At 30.1% G+C, this 24,657-nt stretch overlaps 2 protein-coding genes across 3 annotated transcripts in view; one reads left to right on the forward strand and one right to left on the reverse strand.

Moving 5' to 3' along the window:
• The window catches only part of Jing (AE binding protein 2 jing), a 63,250-nt gene extending 41,792 nt beyond the window's left edge, over positions 1 to 21,458 (reverse strand). The window contains exons 1-2 of one of the 2 annotated variants that reach the window (XM_074253532.1): positions 20,238 to 21,458; positions 19,880 to 20,177 (exon numbers count right to left, since the gene is read on the reverse strand). In XM_074253532.1, the coding sequence (XP_074109633.1) occupies positions 19,880 to 20,177; positions 20,238 to 21,051 (1,112 nt within the window). In that variant the 5' untranslated portion in view covers positions 21,052 to 21,458. Of the gene's footprint in view, positions 1 to 19,879 lie in introns of both variants that reach the window. The other variant, XM_074253531.1, reaches the window with a different exon arrangement.
• An 841-nt stretch (positions 21,459 to 22,299) lies between these two features.
• LOC141535457 (protein Red) lies at positions 22,300 to 24,657 on the forward strand. Its single transcript, XM_074255389.1, has 3 exons — positions 22,300 to 22,509; positions 22,831 to 23,333; positions 23,434 to 24,657. Exons 2-3 carry the CDS (start codon positions 22,854 to 22,856, stop codon positions 24,514 to 24,516), a joined length of 1,563 nt encoding a protein of 520 aa, XP_074111490.1. The 5' UTR covers positions 22,300 to 22,509; positions 22,831 to 22,853; the 3' UTR covers positions 24,517 to 24,657.

A 24,657-nucleotide genomic window follows, 5' to 3' on the forward strand; every position in this document is an offset into this window, starting at 1 on the left:
GTCAGGATTTTATTCACAGGGATATACGATATCAAGTATTTTGTATCAATGTGGGTTCTAATTTGCAAAAAATTCGAATGGTTAAATTTTTAATTTTTCAATTTAGAATTTTTCTTTTAAGTTTGAAAAATAATTTTGAAGAAAAATGAAGTTTGTAGAAAATTTGATTGTGTTTTCAAGCAAATTTTATGATTATGAAATAGTTATCATCAAAGAAAGCTCAATTTAAATATTTTAAAAGCACCCGGTTTTAAAATTAGATTTGAATGGTTATTTACAAAACGTTAAAAGTTATTGATAATTTTTGATATCTGTTATATACATTACTCAAGATCAAAAACACTATGCTTATTGTTTCAATTAACGTTATTCACGTTTTACAAAGAAAAACACCGTGCGGCTGAGAGCACGCCCGGAAGCTAAGTAAATACAATGTCAGTTTAACAAGTTTGTTTTATTATCACACTGATAGATGGTATAAAGCATAGTTAGCAGCGGGTAGATTTTACTTCACTTCGGCTTCTATTGACTCATATTAAACGAGAGATATTTTAATTTTCCACATTATTGCTAAATTATGATAATGTTTAAATAAATATGACTCATAGCTCTTATTAATGAGATAAATTATTGTGATTATTGTCGGACAGTCGTCAGTTCAAAGTGTTTTTAAAATCAACAGTAATGTCGATGATATCTGTAAGCAAATGTGTACACATTGATAATAAAAAAATGTCTTTGAGGCCCATAAATGGATGAAAGACTGCACCAGCACAATTAAACTACTCTAGCACCGGTTTTAAGCAATTTTATATCGCTTATATAAATGTAAAGGATAGAGTTCGATGAGGGTAAATTAACTGTAAAGGCAATAAGAAGAGATAGGACAGAAAGATATTGCAAAATGAAAAGATAAAGAATATAGAAACAGGAACAAGAACGATTAAAAAATTTTAAATGCAATTGCAGAATCTTATTTGAAGGGTAAAAAGATAACGCGGCTGCTTTAAGTGAATTTATGGATAAAAAGACAATATCAATTAGACAGATCTAGTTACATATTGCTTGATACCGTTATTAAATTTGCTGATTATGATTATGATTATCATTACCGATAAACACCGACTATAAATTATATAATAGAATAGAGAGCACTAAGTATTGAATACAATTACAATCAATTAACGTCTACATTTTTATGCGTACGCATGCAATTCATTTATGTCTTTGCTGTCATTATTCATATGCAATACATTTTTTTATATCAATTCTGTCAGCAAGGGCATGACTCTACTTGGCAGTAGATTGCCAGCCAGCATAATATTTATCGTGACAAAGAATCAACGTTTTGCATGGGAGTGACATGACTTATGGAAATAATTCAAGATCTCTCGATTGGCGGCAGCTGCTCACAATGTATGTCGATTCTCCGGTATAATCGATCGTACCTATACATGATCTTGTCCATGAAAATACTCATGTTTTTAAGTAAAGGCAGATGTTTAAATTAACAAGAAGAAATACAATTTAAAGCGCCTTATACGGATTCGAAATTAATGAACTATAATTCAATGATTACGCCTAATTTACTTAAACGATTTGCATCCCATGAAAAAAATTTTTTATAGAACCGCTTATCACTTGATATCAATTGCTGTAATTGGCCAAATCAGGCTATAGACAAATATAAATTTTTAAGAAATTTTAAAGAAGACAATTCAGCAATTATGCGTCCTTTGTTGGAGATATTTAACACTAGTTCTCGTTGATAATCATATATATTGGCATATAAAATTATATTAAGTCATATCAGATTTTTTTATAGGATTTCACATGTATTACATGCGATTAAACTTCATTGTTTAAAAGTTCAAAGATCTATTTACAATCGAGACCGAATGTTAAATTATTAATTAGCCTACTTCTAATGTTAAATTATTATTAATCATTTGACGTTAGATCCCGGCACAAATCGCTTGAATAGAATATTAGAGAGAGAGAGAGAGAGAGAGAGAGAGAGAGAGAGAGAGAGAGAGAGAGAGAGAGAGAGAGAGAGAGAGAGAGAGAGAGAGAGAGAGTTAACAGCATTAGTCACTAATTTAAACGAGTATCGATTTATTCTGTTATAAGATGAAGCGACAGGATATTAAGTCTAACAATTTTTAATCCCAATTTATTTACACATTTAATAAAAAATAACCATGCTATGTTAATGCATGTAATTTTTAATATAAATTGTACTCACTAGTCTGAATTCAACTGTCAACTAAATAATTCATTCTTGACTCCGTCATTTAATTTTTAATTACCAGAAGCTATTAATTCCGTAGACTATACAGCAGTAATTACCATGATAACGTCTAATTTATCGAGTTTTTGAGGTCTTATACTTTATAGGTCTTACAGATGATTGACTAAAAAAAGCTAGAGCCATTGTGGTGCATAAGAATCATTATAATGAAAAAAGATGGGGTAAAGACCGCACGTGGCTATCACCCCTGATGGGTGAAACTTTGGCTGGACCAACAGGATCATACAACATATACACGACACATGGTGAGGAAAGATAAAACCTCGGGCGCGTGTCATGCCATGGTGAATAAAAGCGTCGAATCGTGATGGCGACAAAGAATTGAGACGGGAGCTAGAACCATGCGGTGCTTCTGATCTCAAAGTGCCCCTAGGACAATAATCAAGGAATAATAACAAACTGTACGCAAATTTTTATTCTTGAGTTTTTTAACCTTACTCAAAATAATGATATCAATAATAATAATAATAATAATAATAATAATAATAATAATAATAATAATAATAATAATAATAATAATAATAATAATAATAATAATAATAATAGCTATTACTTTAATAAAGAGGCACTTATCGATAATGTAAGATCAAGTTTGATGTAAGATTCTTTTTTCATGTACTTATGATAGCAATAACACTGTTATGTCAATATCGATTTGCTATCGTTAATGAGAGTTTATTTAACTTAAGATAATTGTTAAGGTAAGTAAAACTTGATATTAAAGCATAACGATGAGTGACTGGAGTATTTTTAAATATTCAAAAACATTGATAGAAATATTATTTCGATTTAAGAGAAAACAATTTAAGAAAGTTTGGAAAATAAAAAGGTGTCTTCAACCCGTAAAAAATTTTTTGGATACGGCTTTATATAATTTTTTAGCCATTTATAATAATGGTCATACAAATCTAAATATAATTTTTCAATTACGAATTATTAAGTTTTAAAATAAAAATAATTCTTAATTAAAAATATAAAAAAAAAATTATCAAAAAACAAAATCAAATTAGCTTGTTTTTAAATTGATGGTGGATTACAGCTAAGTTTCTTTAGCGCAAGGGATTATTTTATAAAATCACCCCTCAGCTCATCACCAGTCCATGCATTGTCTAAAAATGTATTGGCGCAGACGTTATACGGAATACTAATACAGTAATAGTGCTTATATAAAACGACCTCCAATCACCCCAACAGGCGGACATCAACCCTATGAACTTATGACCGATGTAAGTTAAAATATGCAAATGCAACAATATTATGCTGCGAGACAGCAGTCTCCGAGTATTAGCTTTAATATAGATTGAAGGTATCTTAGTACGAGAATAATATGACAGCTCAGAATTCAATAATTTATAAGAAATTAATTTTTCACTACACGATTGGTCCTGATATTCAATAAAGCTACGCACGCAAAAATTAATCAAATAAAAATAAAATAGTATATTGAACAGAATTATTGCTTAAACGTGATATGATGGTATGAATTTATTTATTTTGTATTCACAAAAAGGGCAACAGCTGCATCATAACTTTTTCAACATTTTGTATATGTGTAGCTAGCTTTACATAACACGCACCAGCGCATTATCAATATTCAATCAAAACTTTTAAAAAAGGGAAATAAAAAGCGATGAACAATTTCTATTTTGAAAAATATAAACATATAAAACCACAATTTTTGGTGGTTTACCAACAAAACCTTTTTTAAAAGTCTTCCTTTTTCGATAATCAATATTCATATTGGTACGTCGTATAAACTGGTATTGGAGCTATGCTAAAGTACGATACACATTAGAGCAAAGCAGGTGAACGTAAAAAATATTAAAGAATGACCTCGAGAAGTAACACCTTGAGGCCACAGACGTGTACACGCAATATAACAGATGCACATCCGGATAACAAATATGTATCATCAAATTCGAGGCACGTATCCGAAATTTCGACCAGAGATCAAACTGTGTGGAATACAAAGCGATTTTACAATGCATTCCTACACATTCACGATAAAATATTTAATTGTTTTGCATAACCCAATAACAATTGTTACCATTGCAGTAATAATAATAATAATAATAATAATAATAATAATAATTGAAAACAAAAATAAGCATACTAGCTTTATATTACTTAATAGTATCTGTTATATAAATGGAAAAATAAATAATCTTAAATCTTGTGTGTATGAAAACAACATACGGGATTTGGATTTTACTTTCTAGCAATATCGCTTTCTATAGTCGAGGATCTAATATTACAATGCCAAACGCTAAACACAATAGCGCATTCAACATTCACATATATATATATATTTATGCAGTACGAAATATCAAAGAACTGGTAGTACACGTGTGTCTAACGAGCTTGTGGTTGGTAAGCCAGATCCTGTTTACCCTTAGCTTATGTATTCTTCCATTTCTAAATTCAAAATGTTCATAGCAAACGTACAGCTTTAAGCAAAAACCAAATATACCAAGTTTAAATTCAAAGCTTTTACCTAAATGATATCAGGAAGAATAGATCCTACAAAAATGATACGTAGCATGTAACATCATAGAGAATCACGACAAACTACAGAGTATACTATCTCCCACCATGAAAATTTGTGTATATTATAGATAGATCTATATTAGGGATGGAGATGAGTCATACCTATTGACTCCTACTGATGCCCGTATTACCCTCATCTACACCAATTTTTGATCATTTGAAGCAATAACCATCACCATATGCTTTTATGAGAACAAAATTCATGATGTCGGAAAAATACTACATGCGTGCACATGTTACATGACATAAGGTTAATTATAATTGATCAAGATTGCTAATTGCTAAGATTAATAACACAATTACCGTGAACATTCATTAAATGATAATTTATTGCGCGAGAATTTTTGTCTTGAGATTGAAAAAACTGATAATTATCAGTTTTAAAAAACGGTTGAGAAATGTCGATGATCTTAAGAACGAGGAAGCGATGGACATGTATTATAAAATATAGCTCAGTATGTTTAACATCTTCAGGTATCATTAAAAACGAGTCTTCTTCTTGCTTCTGTCATCTATTTTTATTTACTTTGAAAGTCATCAGTCATCATCGTTATTCACTTTTATTGGGGCGGAACGCATATAGAAGAATTAACGGACTAAAATTATGATTTTACCAAGGTATTAATTTTCAACTCACAAAGTTGAGCGTTTCATTTTAAGTTCCGATCAAGAGAAAAATTGATTTACGAATAATATGAAAAGTATAATGGATATTTCCGAGCAGAAGCCAATTAAGAATTCTCCCCATCCGGCAGCGTAGCTACCAGCTTGAAAAATAACGTCATAGATACAAAAGTTTACGAATTTAGGGCCTACTGTTGGCTGTTGGGTTGGTGTGCTCAGTAGACTTCGATTGTGTACGGCTCAAGAAGGGTACGTAAGATCCACTCAGTTTCTACAACAATTAAAGGCCAGTTCATACCATTTACTTACCAGAGAAAACGAACCCTTATATATGTAATGTAAGTGTACAGATATATAGATATATAGATATATAGATTAAATGGAAAATAGTCCTCCGGTGAACTCTCGCGCGAACGAGGGGAACCGACGATATCAAGGGATAATAACGAGGGTGGTCGATATTGAATTGTGGACTGACCAATCTGTCAGTGGGATTGCGTTCATAGCAACTCCACTAAACGAGAATTGGCAGATGCCCTATTAATAAAAAAAAAATTAAGGTAGAAAAAAATTTTTTGAAATCAATTATGCGGTTAAAGTTCACTGGAATATGGAATATCTATTAGGGGTAGAGGAAGCAGTGGAATTATTTTTGTTTATCGTTGTTGAAATGTGATTGCCGAATGATTTTTTTTATGAAGGATTTGATCTCAATTAAATTGAAAGTCTAATGAATTAGTTATGATGAAACAGATTTAATAATTCTAAATCTTTAAATATTTGTTTTGCATGGAAAAATTTTTGAATTTTTTGACAAGTTCTACGAGATGAAGTGTGCTGAAAAAGGACGAGTTTGCAAGGTGCTCAAAACTCCAGGTGTAGCACTATTAGGCACGGGGTTGATCACACCCGTCTTTTCTCACATCCTGGTTTTAGCCCCTTGTATTTTCATAACACCACTCAAACAGGAAAATCATGAATTTAAATCAAAAAATTTGATCTTCACTTCCTGGATGTTCAATCACTTTTTATTTTATTTTATTCTTTCTAATGTTCGATCAATAAATTAAAGGTGCGCAACCACAACATCAATAACTGTAGCGTAATTAAAACATCCTCTTGTAATATTCCCAACGTTGTTATGTAACACGAATAAATGTTTGTTTGTAATTCGATATCTTCCGTCGAATAGTAATTCAATCACTAAAAACAAGCTGATGTAACAAAAAAGCATAATTTTTATATTTATAACAAAACTAGTTCCAATTACTTAAAGTAATACACTTAGTATAAAAAAAAAAAAAAAGAAGTTATGAAATAGCTCAAAGCTGGCAATGTTTTGTCTGTAACAGTGTATAAGAGGTTGGCAAATTACTAGAGGATATACTTGAGCACTTTTTAGAACAGAAACTGAGATCCAAAGTCACCCGACAACTAAGTTTGGAAGTAAAAGAAAGATAAGGAAAGAAGGAGGTATCACCACATTGAAGACAAAGATAGTTTTGGAAGCAGATATAGGGAGGGTAAGATCATCTTGCAAGAGTTGACGAGCTGCCGTGAGCGAAAAAAGTGGGTCTCTCTCATCCTTATAGTATGTAAAAAAAGGAAGAGAAGGAAAAAAAATGACTGATGAATAGCATAGCTTCATTTATTTTCCAGAACAACTGTTCGCTTATGTCTCGTTACATCCGTCCTTTAATCCACGAGAAAAGAATTTCCTTTAGATACTTGTTCCTTCAAAAAGTTTAATATTTTTTTGCATTGACCTAATTACAGGCATTCAATTGTGTTATTTTAGAATAATAGCGGTTGGACATATTATTGACTAAAAGAACTAACTTTAAATTACATTAAAAATAATTGAAATATTTAAACTGATCTTTACTCAATTTAGTGTATTATAAATGGCATTATTTCTTAGCTCATAATTTTTATATCCCCTTTCAGTATTTCAACATTTGTGTTTTTTTTTTCTTTGTATTTGTTTCACTTCCATGGCTCTTATCCATGATCAATAGCGTTCTCGTGACTGAAATACGTCAGAAAGATTCCACGCCCTCTTCCTCCTGAGTACTGTTTTTTTTTTTATTTTTATTTTATTTTCAACGCAGGACATTGTCCCATAGGGAAACGCAAAGGTAGAGAATAAAATAAGATGATGGAAAAAAAAAAAAAAAAATAAAGAGTTGGACGAACCTGATGGAATTTTAAAGTGTTTGGGTCTATATATGTCAGGAGAGGAAAGACTGACTTCTGGGCAGGCAACTTAAGAGTATAACATTAATTGTCTTTAACCGATACTTAATTGAAGACCAATTACGGTATATCAGCTTGGAAACACCAAGATCTTTTTTGTTCTTGTCATCGTGACTCGGGATGGAACAGTCTCTATCTCCTCTGCTCATGGTATGGAGTCTCACGATCGAACAGGTCGAATCGTCGACAACAAGAAATTAGCGATAAATGAAAAGAAAAAAAAACTACGGTTTAAGAAAAGCTGAAAAGAATTTTGTAACGACCTGTACGGTCCATCGAACCAGCCGAATCGATTGATCGTATTCAGAGACCCCTGAGACTAAGGATACTATACTCAAGTTTTCGTTCATTTCTTCTCAGTTCTATTTTTTTTTTTGACCCTTTTCTATGCTGCGTAAAAAATTCATTAAATTATAAATGCTTTAGAATTTTTTTAGCTGAGCAACGAATTTAATATTGCAAGACAAAAATGTTATGAGCAACCTCTGGAAGACGAGAAAACGACGGTAATGATAACAATTCAAGCAGAAAAAACCATCGACAGATAATATAAGGGCTGCTTTACGGTTTCATAATAGCTAATGACGTTGAAACAGTAGCGACTGTGTATTTCAACCTGTATTTTAGCTTAAGCGAAGAAAAAGTGAAGAGAAGAACATAATGGAATAAGAAAGTTGAATACAGAGATTGTGGCGAACTCTGGGATTTGTCATTTTACTTTAGAATATGCAATAGTGCGAAAAGAAGAAAAAATTGATAAAAATAAATTTATGTAGATAAAAGTCGAGCAAATAGTTAAGGATTGATGTGATAATTTGGATATGTATAAAGATGACCTTTCAATAACTTCGGTACTTAGATGAGTTGACATAGCATTACAATTTTTTCTTACTTTACTTCTTGAATAGAAACTCACAATATTATGTATCTCGAATATACGCAATGCAAGTCACGTTCTCAAATTACTCAACGCTGATTCCTTTATTTTTGTACTCTTGAAAAAAGAAGAAAGCTTAACTAAATTACAATCTAAAATAAAATTAAATTCGGAACGTATAAATCATAAACTTTTTTAAATCTGCAATTTGGTTATTAAAAAACAGCGAGTCTGAAACTTAAGTTATAAATTTAAAAAAGCTAAAATTCGTTCTATTAACTATTCCGACTGATGTATATTATGTATTCCATACAGCTGTAGAATTCTCGGGATGTATAAAATATAAAAACACGTAAAACAAAAAAAAAAAATGAAGCATACAAAAAATTCCAAGGTGTGGACAAAGAACTACTATAAAATGAAACGTTTTAGGGAAACTGAAAGCCAGAGCTCAGACTCCTAATGATAAAACCAGTTTTTTAGGTTCAACTTTAAAACTATACAGTGAATGAGAGTCAATCGTTTCCTTATTACTCTTCTTCTCAAATGCATTTGCAATTACATATATTGTTTCTCTACAATTTTCAACCAGCTTATAAGTGTGTGTGGAATATTCATTAAAAATAAAATTACTGAAATTTGTTATAATACTCATGAAAAAATTTATGAGCATAAAATTTTTTAATTTTACGACAATTGAGAATTTTCAATTATTTTGAAAAAAAATTTTTTACTGGCTTTTTTTAATTTAAAAAATACCTACGTCTTGTTTATAAAGAGCTTTTGTAAAAAATACAAAAATTTGAACAAATTGAAAAAAAAAATTTCATGCTATTATTTAAAAATTGATTTATAAAGGGTTGAAATCTTGAAGTTTGATCAAAAAAATTTTAAAAAATAATTTATATACTTTGTAATACTCAATTTGTTAATCCAAGGGATAATTTTATAAATGTGGAAAGCGATTGAATTTTGGATATGAAATTTATCATTTCTAGGCTTACTAAAAAGGTCAATCCATGATTTGGGCGCTCAGATCAAAGTAATACTAGTATTTCAAAACGTAAATCCACGACTAAATCGGCTTATTTCAGCAAAATATTTTTTAGTCAGAGTATACTATTATTCTGAGCAATGATAATTAAATTCGTCCCATATATTTAATTAAAAATGTTACAAATAAAACATGTAAAATTTAATTATATTAAATATGATCCTAATCTATGATATATTAAGATGTATAAATATAGGTACCATTGAAAATGATTAATAAAGATTATAGTTATTAGTCATAATACGAATGACGACAACCAGGACGTGAGAAAGTTAAGTTTAAAAGTATACAAAGTATAAAAGTAAATGTTATAAGTTATAACAAAGGATTTAAACTACGACAAAGTTGTTTATTATGAGATAAGTTTTGAGTTGTAACGTTCCTCGGAGGACTATTCACTATTAGAGTGTGTAGTGTAATATAACCAACTGGACAAACTATAGAATCCTGAGGGATTGTACGGAGGTCCGGCAGAGTTTGACCAGTCGCGGCTGCTCCCTCTCCCCTAATGTTAAATCCTTTTTGCAATTAGAAAAACCGGATTGACGGGTTTCCAGGCCGGGGCATTCCACAAATTCTGGGGGCTCGCGCGCTAAATCGAGCGCAAATCAATACACTAAGGAAGATGAGAAAACAGCGATATATACGTACGACAAAGAGGGACGAACAAAGGAAAACGAGATTTAGAAGAAGATTAAAAAGGAAATAAACGTCTTTTTACAACAAAATCCTTTTTTTTTCTTTCCCTTCACTTACAGTATAGTGAGTATACTATACTCACTATACGTGTTATTATTGTCCAATAATTTAAACATTACGAAATGAAAAGATTTTAAAAACTCTCTTCACATGTGAGAAACAAATCCATTAGCGGAGTTTTATTTTCATGTTTAATTAATTTTATTATGATTCATAACCGAATAAACATTTACTTTACATAACTCAATTATTTATAACAAAGTAAGGCCGATACATACAATTTCCGCTGTCGGGCATTAATTTAATTGTAATTTTAATAAAGGAATTTTTTGTCAATGACATTTTTTCATTATTTTCAATTATTGCTGATGAAGTATTCTAGTACATAATAATAACAATCAATTTTAATTTAAAAAACTCTTATTTGAGATTATAATTCACTAGTAATGTTACAACAATTAAATTAAATGATCGATTTTACTTTATCAAAGCAATTTAATTTTTTTAACCAGCCAAATTGATGATAACTAATTATTACGATCAATTTTAATATAAAAAATTTAAAAAAAAAATAAATCAAACTTTTATTTTTTTTTTTTTTTTTTTTTTTTCAGTTTTTCAAAAAATTTAAATTGTTGTAATAAAATTAGAGTATTAAGTTTTCCTGAATTTTGGTTATCAAATAAATTATTTATAACAAAGTAATAAATAATTATTCTTCCCGATAAATAAAAGGTTAAGTTATTCCGTTTATTTCCATTTATCTTTTTCTTATTCTGTTACATATATATCCGACCGTTGATTTTATAGTACACAGAGTAGCAGAGGGCAGTTAATAAAATTTGTTAATTAGCAAACAACGCGGGGGGTCTAGGTAACCCTTTAAGCCGATCACGGAAACGCGACAAGTATTGCCTCTTTTGGACGACAAGGGGTCGAACATACGCAATTGCAATACTAAATTAAGGTGCTGTAAAAAACATTGCGTGATAACGGATCGTTTGCCAGACGAGAGTTTAAATTAATACGTAATATTAATCGGTTAATTATATGGACAATTAACCTGAAACTATTTGAGGGAAAAAAATTTTTGAAAGTCGACAGTCGACAGCTGGTTAAAAAATACAAACATGATTAAGTTATTTGCTGAGAAAAAAAAAATTTAACAAGAATGGAGGGTGAAGAGTGAAATAGTAAAGCAGCCAACTTTAACTTGGCTTCGTTCTTTCGGCATCTCGTCCAAAGTAGTTGCTTGTTATTGTTATATAGAACAAAAAACAAGACGAAAGACTGAAGACTGAAGACCAGAAGACAAAAGTCTAAACTAGAAACAAGACAGGGTTAATTAGATCAGAGATTTGAGGTCATAAGGAACTCAGGTCATCGTGACTAGTTGCCACGCCATATTCTTTGTCTGGCCTACTAGTAATGTTGTATGTGGAAATCCTCTAACTGATGTATGTATTTTGTATATGGCAGTGCTATACTAGCTCAGAGAAAATGGCTCGTATAGCACACGAACCACCAACTTACAAAGTAGTGCCGGGTTCGATGATAACGCGCATGCCCAACAACCAGCGAACTTTGACTTTTGTAATATTTTGCGCTTCATATCACGTCGTATATAATATTCTTTTCCCGAAAATTTATCTGATCGATCTGAACTCAGTATAGAGGGTGAAAACTACTTTGTCATAAACCTAAGCGTTACAAGTCACGAGATAATCTCGCACATTTCGATTGCTCCGAAAAAAAAGTCAGCAGTTTTTTGGACATGTATAATTAATTTAAAAAAAAAATTTCTTTTTGTTTAATTGTGTATTTACAAATTGGATTTGTAAAGATCAATCGCAAAAAGCGACTGAAATAAATTATTAAGACACGTGTGGTGTGCAACGATTCCTATATACAAGCGTCTTATTTCCAGTCACAAGAAATATTGCATTGGCGTGAGAATATGTATACATCATCATATATACCCTTATATATGTATGTATGTATAACACCTCCTTGACATTCTTGCCATTTATGCAGCTGAATTGAAGCTTGTCAGTTGTTTTGCTATATGATGCTTACTTTTGCGTGAGAAAAGATTCTGGTGACTTTAAATGTACACATACAATTGTTGATTTTGTTTGTTTAGAAATTTTGAGCAAAATTTTTTTGGTGATAGAAAATTTTACGAGAAACTAAAATAGTCACAAAATAAAAAAATTGTTTTTTGTCCAAGATAATTTTGATCTTATGTAAAATTTTTGTGTAAAAGATATTTACATAAAATTAATAATAGCACAAAAAATATTCTTAGAGTGATAAAAAAAATTGACTATTTATTCCATGACTATAAATTTATACCGTTAGTTGCATAAGGAAATAAATTCTTCAACCTAGAAGCTATAGTTAAATTCTGCAATGAATTTCTTTATCACACATTTTAAGATTCACTAGAAAGTATTTTATTCGCAATATAAAATCATTTTTCCTCAGACTACAGAGTAATTTGTATTGTTTTATTACTGACGTATCGTAAACTTTTATTGGAAAGATTTCTTAACGCATGAATATAAATTTTCCAAAAAGTCATTTTTTTCCAATTATATAAACATAAACTTTGTTATTACTTTAATAGCAAAATAATTTAATCTATAAAAAAATAATATCGTAAAGACTAACAATTCACAACTGTGTAAGTTTGAAATAATCACCGTTTACAATTATGAAGATGTGATTTTACAATCAACAGAAACGTCAACATTATACACTGTTATCATGACAAATCTCATCGTCAAAATATAACTATAAAAAAAATCAGTATACATTCTCTTACATTTAGTTACTGATTGTCGACTCGATTTTACAACGACCATCAAGTAGTACTTCGAAAGAAGCTATTGCGAAAATATGCAGTTGCAAAATGCATCGCGAGACTAGGCCTAGGTTGATACTACCGAGTATAACTCTGTTATGTTCGCTTTGTGTATTATATTTATATATAATAGAATAGTGTTTCTCAGCGAGGCCACGATCACCTTCACCACTGCGGACATCGTAATCACTTTTACTGCCATTATATTATCCTTTTTATAATTATAATTAACAACAATTTGTATACTCCAATAAATAAAAAAAAAAAACATTGAAGACTGTTAGCTACATATTTCATAAATTAGCAACAAACTATTGCTATTACGATCATAATCAATATTTTCTCGCATGTCATAGTATAATAATCTTAATTACTATAATTAACGTTTGTGCATTGACAATAAAATAAAATATTATTAGCGCTCAGAACAAATTAATAACGAATAAAAGTTGGTCATAATAATTTGTTTAAAAAATAATAAATAGTGAATTTAATATGCGTGGAAAAATAATGTTCATTTGATTACGCCATAGATTGAACATACATTCTATCTTGTCAACTGAACTTGGAGAAATCTAACCGAAGGATCTTAAGTATCCAAAGTGCAAGTACATCTAACAAGGATGAAAAGATGCAAGCTAAGAAATAAATAAACAGAGACCGATAAAAATGTAATGCATTAAATTGAATTAATATTGCATTTAAGACCTTGTTTTAGTCCAATAGTAAAAGACTAAACATTTGCCCTCACTTTTTTTCATTTGTTCTAACGATTATTGTAATGTGTACTTAGATCCAATCAAAGATTGCTTTTTGTGTCGTTATTATTGCAAAATAAACTGAGCGTCAACGGTGACGCTTGACATTCAATACAAAAACTTTAGTGACGTTTATTACTTTTGTAAAAAAAAAAAAATAATTAAATTTTTTAAAAACTATTTTCTTTGAAATAATGTACTTGGTTATGAAATAAGTTTTTACACGAGTAAAAAATTTCTTTGTACGCAAATCAATTTGACGACAGTATTGAAAGACAATAAATGACATTTTCATTTTTCAATTTATATATGCACTATAATGTCACGTTACGTAATGTTTATTACTTGTTGGGATTTATATGACGAATTGAAATAAAAAGTAGATTTATTGCAATTTATTATAAGAAAGAATTTTTTTACTACACGAGTAATTGATTTTAATATTTATTGTATATGATAAATTAGATTGTTCGAAAGCTAGTTTTATGAAAAGTTTAATGTTTTATTCTTTCTCAATATAATTAGATTTAATATAAAAATAGTTAATAGAATTTTTATAAATTATAGCACTTTTCATATCTCATACTTCAAGTATCTGCTGTTGACTTCTTATCGAACGTCGTATCCTATCATTTTATTAATATAGGTTTAAATGTATTATTTATTAATTATTTATTTGAAATTAATCTTAATGAATTTCAAATCGAATCATTAAGATTACTCAGTTATTGTTTCGTCTAATCAATACTATCTAATAATAAACGTAAACGATAAAATATGATACTGAAAATTACCGATGCCGGACGATTTATTATTTTATTATGATAAAATTTATATTAAAATATGAATTATTAAAAATTCAAGACATTGCACAATTATTTAAAAAAAAAAAATTGCTTTATATTTAAACTAAAGAATTTATCATGAAAGAAAAAATTTGATTTTTTGTTAAAATTTTAAATGTTATAATTTTTTTTCGCGATTCTATTATTTTTATTTATCTACGATTTTTAATAAATTGATAATAAAATATCATATTGTATGTTAAGTTCATAATAAATAATAAAAATAACAAGTGTAGCAGTTGTACAGTCGTTTTAATAGAAGCATTCATGAAAAATAACAAAAGATTCAGTGAAACAAGAACACAACTGCTCTTTTAAGAATATTTATCTGTATTCTGAGTAGTGCTTATTAACATAATAAAGATTATGTTAAAAAAGTAACATAAATAAATTATACTGAATTATAATTGTTAAGTACCCACTAATTTTTTTTTTCCAAATATTATAACAGCTGAATAAAAGAAGAAGTGACAGGTATAGGAAATTGAGAAATAATGTAATACTTTTTAGAGTAAAAATGAAAAATTTTACGCGACTTCAATGAAAATAAAAGCAATAACTATAATAGAATCCTATCTCGGTACGACAGCAAACTAGATAATACACTCAAAATGTCTTTCAATGTACTCTCAACAGGTGAATCAGATTGACGTGGTTAATAATTCTCTTTAAGCATCAGACACAGAGAGAATGGTCAAACACCGAACTTAGTAACACTATAAGCCAATCAAGCTGGATTCACCAGAGATCAATCACCCTAATCGAAAAATAATTACATACTCGCTGATAATGCTTCGTCGAGGGTTCTTATGTGCATTTATCTATATATCTATACATATGTAATATTGTAAATTCTCTCAGGTATTGATCGTACTATCCGACGCATACAAACGAAAATTGCATTTCGATTGACACGTTTCGTAGCGTCGACAACACATGTATAGCTGAACGGAAATTAACTAAATCGTCGACTGGCTGTTTCTATTTTTCTCGTTTATTATAGTAACTATACTTTTTTTTTTTTTTTTAACCATTCAATTTACTATTTTGTTGATAGTTAATTATTGATTTTTAAAAATTAAACCCATTGAATTTTTAATAAAAAAAAATTTCTTGCACCAAGAAAATTTTAAGAAAGACAAATTTTATTTCGGAGCAAGAAGAAATTTTCAATCTTCCTCAATACTTTCTTGAGCCAAAAAAATTTACCCTCCAGTCAGGAATTTTTTGTTTCAGTGTAGAAATTTTTAATTGATAATAGAAAAAACAATTTAAATTTATTGACAATTAGAATTGAAAAAGTGAAAGGCAAAAGGCAATATTACAAAAATAATAACTCTTTTTTTAGTTCCGATAGACTTACTAATGCAAGGATATAAATTTAAAAAAATTAAAAAAATATCCGAGAGATAATATTCACGACGTTGAATAAATGTAAGAAGAAATGACTAGAAAATTGAAGGATTGAGCCATAGCTAATGTAACTGGGATTGAAATCTGGGGTCTTTTGATTGCAAGAACGACTCTGGTTTGCTCTTCCAACAAAGCTATATTGGCCTCGACATGATATCCAGTTGTTCCCACTATACTATATACATATATATACACACAAATACAAATACACACCATACACACCAGTGTAGTAAAACCATACGACGGTGTTCTACAAAATCCTCTCACTACAAACTCAATATTATGTGAACGTAGTTTTTGCCGTTGATTTCGTGGTACAATTAAATTAATATAAATCGATCAATATCGGTAGTAGAAGTAGCAAAAGTGATGTTAATTATTGAATTCCATTTTTTACCGAGAATTCTGTTGCATGCGTACTTGTAGACTTGTTAAATTATTATGTGCTTGGCTTTCTAAACTGTTTATTGCAACATTACATCGCGATTAGCATATGAGAAAATATTTTCCACGTATCTTATTCTTACTCTCTTTCATCTAACTATTTATTTATTTATTTTTTTTTTTTTTTGCGATATTCTGTCCGTCGAATCGCATGTACTTCTCAAACATAAAACACCGCCTCCACGAAAATAATTTATTATAGATCAATAAAAAAAAATTAACTCTTACAGCTGCATACTGTATCAATACAATTTATGCTATCAATAAAATATTAATAAATATCCAGACGGGGTTAATTTAAAAAACCGATAGATTTTACGAGCATGTATTTTATTCGTGTAATTTCTTGTTGACTAAAATTATGTTTTATATAAATTATCACCATCAACTCATCGCGTTAATTAACGTGTTACCTCTAACTCTAGTGAATTTTAAATAGTGAATTGATTAAAAAAAAGGAAGAATATATTTACAACAAAAATGCTACTAATTAAAAAAGAAATTCAACTTGAATTATAAATATTAATGACGTAACGTCTAGATAAGTGTGGATGAAGAAGCAATTTTAAAAAGTGATTGTATAGTATCAAGTATACGAACTTACAAAACCGGTGACCTTTCCTACCACTCTGGACCAAGTTCTTTTCTCCAATTCACTCCCGTCTGCTTACTTATTTACTTTTGTATCATTTCATTCACGAATTTCGCTTTCACGGCCATGGTCACGGTCACGAGACAACTTCACTGGTTTTAAAAGTACATTTCATATAACACATAATACATATTTAACTATTTATATTCAAGGTTTATTACAAAAGCTAATTTTTTTAACTTTTGTATTTACTCTTTGATTCTTAAAGGATAAATATTGTATAAGTAAATTTAATCAAGGAACTAATGGATTCAATTTTTAATTATAAATTCGATTGTTCGTTAAATAAAAAATTTTAATAATTATCAGTCGGATTAAAGTTTTAAATAAATTATAAAATACTAATATTTATAGTAATAAAAATAGAACACTTTATCAATACAGAGAGTGGTATTTTCTATCTAAATTTATATCAAAAGAATATACGTTTATTTTGTTAATTATCACAAATCGCTCGTTAATTTAGATGTAATTACTATAAACGATAATTAAAAAGTTAATAATATCAATTACTTTATAATAGCAAATGTTTTTTTTCGGTTTATTGTTAAAAATTTTTTTAATTTTTAGTGCGGACTTGTTTTTGATGAAAATAGAAAAAAAAAAAAACAATATAAAAAACTAATTTAATGACTTGGTTTTTTCAAAGCTGATAAAAATGTCAACAAAAATAAAAAGTTTTATCATCCTTTTTACGGTAATGGTTAATCAAGGTCTCTCAGCTGAACACGTACCGAAATAATGTTTGATTAACAGAATTTTTATAGAACATTGAAACATTTTGATGAAAGAAAAATTGTTAACTAAATTTAATTGAGGAAAAAAATAAAATTCAAGTGATTTATTTTTACTCCAATAAATAACACAAGTAGTAAACTTGCAAGACTATGTAAATTAATTAAATATAAATTAAGAGACTTTTAAAATTAAAAGTAAATAATATCAAAGGTAGCAAATCCGTTCACTAATACATAAAACCAATATCGGCATAGATTTATTAATTTTTTTATGTTGTTTAAAAAATAAATTACTACCAAAAAATTGGATTTAAAATTTTTTTTTAAATTATGTTTATAATAATTTATTTGTTCGGAAGATCCTTGAAATTTTAAGATGTTTTAATTTCAGTATTATTATTATTACACTGAAAAAAAAATTCTTGACTGAAGTGTAAATTTTTTTGGCTTAAAAAAATATTAAGGAAAATTGAAAATTTCTTGAATGTCTCCAAAATAACTTTTGTTTTCCTTAAAATTTTTTTGGAGCAAGAAATTTATTTTTTGTGTGTAATACACACTAAAAAAACATGTTTTATAAAATTATATAGCTTATTGAGTTTGATTAAAAGACCTGAATGATTAATTAAACTATTAAACAATATTTCAGGATCTTAAAATTTTGACTCCAAAAACTATTTTAATCCAACATAGCAAAGTAAACTATTTGAAGTTAATTAAACTGGAAATAATTAAAGTTACAATATTTCCCAACGATGACATTCCGTCCGTCCTCGAAACACGTAATTTCCTCAATTCACAGCAAGTGTTACTCATGTATTCCGAATGATCATGATTAAATCTTTCGGCGACTAACTTTCAATAGAAATCGATTTCCTGCAAGTACTAAGTGCTTTTCGCCGTCAAAAAAAAAGTCCTCGAACTCGTGAAAAAAAGCAAGAATGAAAATAAAAAAAAGTAAAGTTGAAGACCGGTAGAAATTTTAACCAAGTCGTTTCCATACTCCTCGTCACCCTCAAAAACTTTTAGTATTGGCTCTTATACTTAAACTCAATGGCAGTAGTCGCATAAGTATTGAGCCTCGCCTCTTTTACATGTATATGTACTCTCATCATCTCTTTACTCCCTTAACCCATCACCCATCACTTACATTAGCTTCTGGCTATATTTATCTGTCTCGCTTTTTTGCTTATTTCCTTTGGTGCATACAGTAGTAAAATAACTTGCACGAGAAAGTGCAAGCATATCATCGCAGCAGTACAAAGCAGCGCAAGCGTGTATTCCTCTTACACGCGACAAAGTAGCTATGTGTACACTATCATACGCATTCGTGTACCATTCGTCGCGTAATACTAGACCTATACTCACAGTGCAACGACCTCAACAACAAAACGATCTGTCGTCGAAACAACATCCTGTAAACTATTAATTTTATTTTATGACTTAATCAGCCAAATCTCATCAAGAGTATCCAAAAACAAAAAAAAAAAAAAACAAAAAAAAAATGAAAAATTAATCTTTTAATAAATTGTAGAAGACACTTAAACATGATAAAGATGTCAAGCGACAAACATTTCTTAATATAGATCAATTGTTTTTTTAGCTCAACAATTCGTGATCCATTAATACTTCCATAAACAAATATATAAATAAATATAAAACTGAAAATACTTGTAAATAAAAACAAATCATAAACAATAAAAAAATGAAGAAGCTTCTGACATAAATAAGTTAATTAAAAAACAATGTGTAGGGGATTAGCCTCTAGATTAAAGTAATATCTTTATCTCTCTTACCTGTCGGAGCTCTCAGAACTGTCGTATCGATCGGCGCATCGCTTCTTGCCGCAGGGTCCAACGAGGGTGTCTTCAGCAGCTCTAATCTGTCCCTTAAAAGGACTGCCGAACCTAGCAACAACCTCGACATCATTCGACACGGATTTTTTCGACTGCTTGTGCTGGTGCAAATCTTTAACAGTTTCAGGGATAGCTGAAACAGCGACAGCAGCCGCAGCAGCATCTACAACCGTGGTAGAAATCGAAGTTGGCTCTCTATTCCCATCTGTTTCACAATCTCCAGATGCTCCGTATTTAACTAAAACCACAATATCATCTATACTATTTTCATCAGTCACACTTTGCTCCAAAATCATACCTCTGATACGCTGCTCCTCTTGTATTATTGTTGACTTTTTTAACAATCCAGCCTTGTTGTTGTTAGCCTTTCTATTAACACTTTTCCCATTTTTTACTCCATTATTTCTTTTTAATTTATTTAATTTATTTTCCGGTACATCTTCGTCTTCATCATCATCATCTTCTTCATCATCATCCTCATCCTCATCCTCATCCTCATCATCATCATCATCATCATCATCATCATCATCATCATCATCATCATCATCATCATCATCATCATCATCATCATCTTCCTCCTCATCTTCACCATCACCGTCACCATCATCATCAACCACATCACAATTTTCCCACACATTATTACCACTTTTATTACTAACAAACTTTGATATCATTTTATCAAAATTCCCGTTATTTTCAAGATTAACATTATTATTATTATTATTATTATTATTATGTTTATAATTATGACAATCACTAGCTTTATCACTACCATTGGGTCGTGTTGTATCAACAATAAATCGTGAAGAATTATTGTGATGATGATAATGGGGATAATTATTTACATCAAATAACACCGACGTTGTATCACTACAACCACCAGAACTAGAACCAGAACCAGAACCAAAACCACTGCAAATATTATTATTACTATTACTTGAACAATTTGTCGTCACATTCGTCGTCGTCGTCGTCGTCGTCGTCGTCGTCGTCGTCGTCATCATCAATTGATGATTTTCTACCACGCGTTTTTTGTGTCGTTCACGAAGCACGCGACTATCGTCACTCAGGTCGGTGGCCGCGGCTTCCTCCGCGGGCCGCCTGTCTGCCATTTTGAAGAGGCCCTATATGACCACGCACACTATTCACCCACACAAATATATATTATTATTTATTGAATATATATTTTATTGATGCCACTGAAACAATGATGGAGTCATTAATAATATTGTTATTAATAATCCAAATATTATTTTTAACTTGTAAATTATAAGAGTTAGTATTACTATTGTTATTGTTAATAAATCCTAACCGTGACGACACAACACACAGCAGAGCACACACCGGGGCCGCGCCACTAGCACTCGATGTGTTTCAGCAGGCTCACGACGACGACGCTCAGTCGCTCACCGTGCTCTGAATGTCTTTACCACCTCTTTCTCACGCCCAGCCTTCTATTATTCACTCTCTTTCTTCCTCTGTCCCCAGGAGCACCCAACTTCTGCCTCTTTCTATCTACACTGTCGGTCTCGTTTACTCTCACGTTCGATCAAATGTATTCGAGGGTGAAACACACAATTGCTCCCACATCCGAGGCTCCCACTAAGAGATTCTGCGCACCACTCACCTACAGGGCTGTCTCATCCAATAAAAATCATTTTTTAGTCTTTATTTCTCCTCATTTCATTTATTTTATTTTATTTTATTATTTTTTATTTACATTTTTACTTTTTTCTTCATATTCTAATTTTTAAATTCTTCTATGATTTTTTGCGTCATCGAAGAGTATTTTTGAAGTAAGTAGACATTTATCGACGTTACTGATAATTAATTCCATTTGCTCCAGCTGACTGGCAACAGGAAGACTATTGGTTGACTTTAAATTAAAGCAGCCAATCAAAATTCAGTTCTAGAAGAAAATTACCCGGGATTGGATAATGCAAAGTTATGATAATACTGAATTTAGCGGTCAGCTGTCAATTTAAAAATTTTTTTTAACAAATTAATTATAATACTGAAGTTAGCCGTCAGCTGTCAATTTAAAAAATTTTTTTAACAGATCAATTACAATAAAAAAATTCTTCTAAAAATTTTCACTTGTAATTTTTATTAATTTTCACATCTAAAACTTATTATTAAAATTTTTTTTTAATAATTTAATTGCTAGAAAATTCCAAAAAAATTTTTAATATCTGTCAACTTCAGTGTTATTAAGTCACAATGTGATACGGCTTGTTAATCATCAAGAGGTCAGGAAAGAAATATCATTTATCATGGAAAATAATCTTTTACATCTGATGGTTAACCATATTACTTTCTTGCCGATTTATTTTTTTTTATAATCTTAGAGTAAAATGAAAATAAATTTTGTCACAATTCAGATCAAATATTGATGCTGTCACAAGAATAATTGTTGTTAAAAAAATTTTGTAAAACAGTGCTGTTATTTTAAGTATTATTAATTGATTAATACACCAATTTTATAGATACAATTTTTTAATTTTGATTGCTGAAAAGTTATTTAGCAATTTTATCGAATTAACCTTAAAATAATATATCTTGTTTTTGAGGTAAGTAAACAATTTTTTTTTGTTAATTATTTTCTCTTATTAAGTTAATTATTATATTAGAGATTTGATTTTTTATCTGACAACTTTTTTTTTATAATTTAAAATTATAAGAAAAAAAAGAAAATAATAGAAAAATATATTGGAGCAAGTTTCATATAAATTTTCATTCTAACTCTTAAATTTTTTTTAATTAGATATTAAATGTCAATATAATTATTATCTGGTGCTTACAAATTAAGAAAATAATTTTTATATTCTACACAATTTTTTTCTAATACAATTTTGTGGCAAAATTAACTAATATTAATTTATAATTTTCAGATAATTTAAAAAAAAAATCAAAAATGGAAGACGACGGAAGCATGTCAGTTCGTTTAACGAACGATGACTTTAGAAAATTGTTGATGACACCACGAGCATCAGCACCATCAGCAACTCCAGCATCAGTACCAGGAACAGTAAGAGACGCGAGTGCTAAAACAGCTCAAACTCCGTCAATTAACGGAGGCAGTCGTGCTGAATTACGTAGAAAGAAAAAAAGTTACTATGCAAAATTAAAAAAACAAGAAGAGGACAAAATGGCTGAGTTGGCTGAGAAATATCGAGACCGTGCTCGCGAAAGACGAGACGGTACAATTGGAGAGCTTCCACCTGATGATCCAATCAGCAATGCCAGTGCATACCGAGCAGTTGCTCCGGATATAAAATCTGGTATAGATGCTGCTGAAAGAAGAAGAATCGCAATCCAGCAGTCGAAATTTTTGGGTGGTGACATGGAGCACACTCACTTGGTCAAAGGTTTGGACTATGCTTTACTCCAAAAGGTAAAATTTATTTTTATTAATTTTATTTTTTGTTAATCTGATATTAATGTTTTTTTTTTTTTTTTTTTTTTTTTTTTTTTTTTTTTAATAATTAATTCAGGTACGTAGTGAAATAGAGTCTAAGGAAATAGAACAAGAGCAAGAAATGGAAAAATTAATAAAGCCGAAAGAAAAAGTTAAAGAAAAAAAAGAAGTTGAAAAGAAACCCGAAGAAACGCTTTTTAAAACAAAAGTCGGCCGTAATATTCATAAAATAATTACAACAATGAAATCTAAAACAGTTGAAAGGAATGAATTGTTTACACCAGGACGTATGGCTTATGTTATTGAATTGGAGGACGAAAATGCGGAAGTCGATATTCCTACAACATTAATAAGAAGTAAAGCTGATGTTCCAACAATTGACGCGACTCCGACATTAACGACAAACGACATTGTCATCAACAAATTAGCGCAAATTCTCTCTTATTTACGTCAAGGTAACAGACACGGAAAGAAAGGAAAGAAAAATAAAGACGGGCGTGGAAAAGGTGAAGAAATTGGAGAAATTGAAATTCCTAATCGTCCGCCACAAGACGACAGCATTTACGGCGACATTGGCGAGTATGTGCCCAGTCGGTCTAATAAGGAAGGCTCATCAGCGAATAAAGAAAAGAAGAAGAGTTCATACTTCAACAAACCACTTGATTCAATTGAAATGCTCGATGATAAAGCCAATGCCCCACAACTACCGAATATTCTGGCACGAGTTGCTGAAGCAAGTGCATCAGCTCCCAAAAAAAGTAGTATTCACAACAAAGTTCCCCCTGAACCGGAAGGATATGCCGAGTGTTATCCTGGACTAGATGAAATGCAAGACGCTATTGATGATTCAGATGATGAAGTTGATTACACCAAAATGGATTTGGGCAATAAGAAAGGCCCGATCGGAAGGTGGGACTTTGACACACCCGAAGAGTACAGCGAGTACATGAACAACAAAGAAGCACTGCCTAAAGCTGCATTTCAGTACGGGGTCAAAATGGCTGATGGTCGTCGGACTCGTAAATATAATAAGGAAAAAAATGAAAAAGCCGAGTTAGATCGCGAGTGGCAGAAAATTCAAAATATTATGAACAAACGAAAGCCAGCAGGCGGTAGTAGTAGTGATGGTGCACCAGAATTTAAAGTACCGAGATATTAAATAATTATTACTAACTATAATAAATATTTAACTTATATAATTTTAGATAATATATTATGGAATAATGATTGATATGTTTTTACAAAGATATTTGTAATAATTTTGTTTTGTTTCAGTACATTACAGTAATTAACTCGCACA

This window comes from Cotesia typhae, unplaced genomic scaffold (assembly GCF_013202065.1).
Source record: "Cotesia typhae breed Kobodo isofemale line unplaced genomic scaffold, CoteBio_Ctyphae scaffold_13, whole genome shotgun sequence".
Taxonomy (NCBI): domain Eukaryota; kingdom Metazoa; phylum Arthropoda; class Insecta; order Hymenoptera; family Braconidae; genus Cotesia; species Cotesia typhae.

What these genes read in the sequence shown, in the direction of transcription:
- LOC141535457 (XM_074255389.1), top strand. Translation starts at nt 22,854, where the DNA reads ATGGAAGACGACGGAAGCATGTCAGTTCGTTTAACGAACGATGACTTT. An exon ending in ACTATGCTTTACTCCAAAAG is followed by an intron (nt 23,334 to 23,433) that starts GTAAAATTTATT and finishes TAATTAATTCAG; the next exon opens with GTACGTAGTGAAATAGAGTC.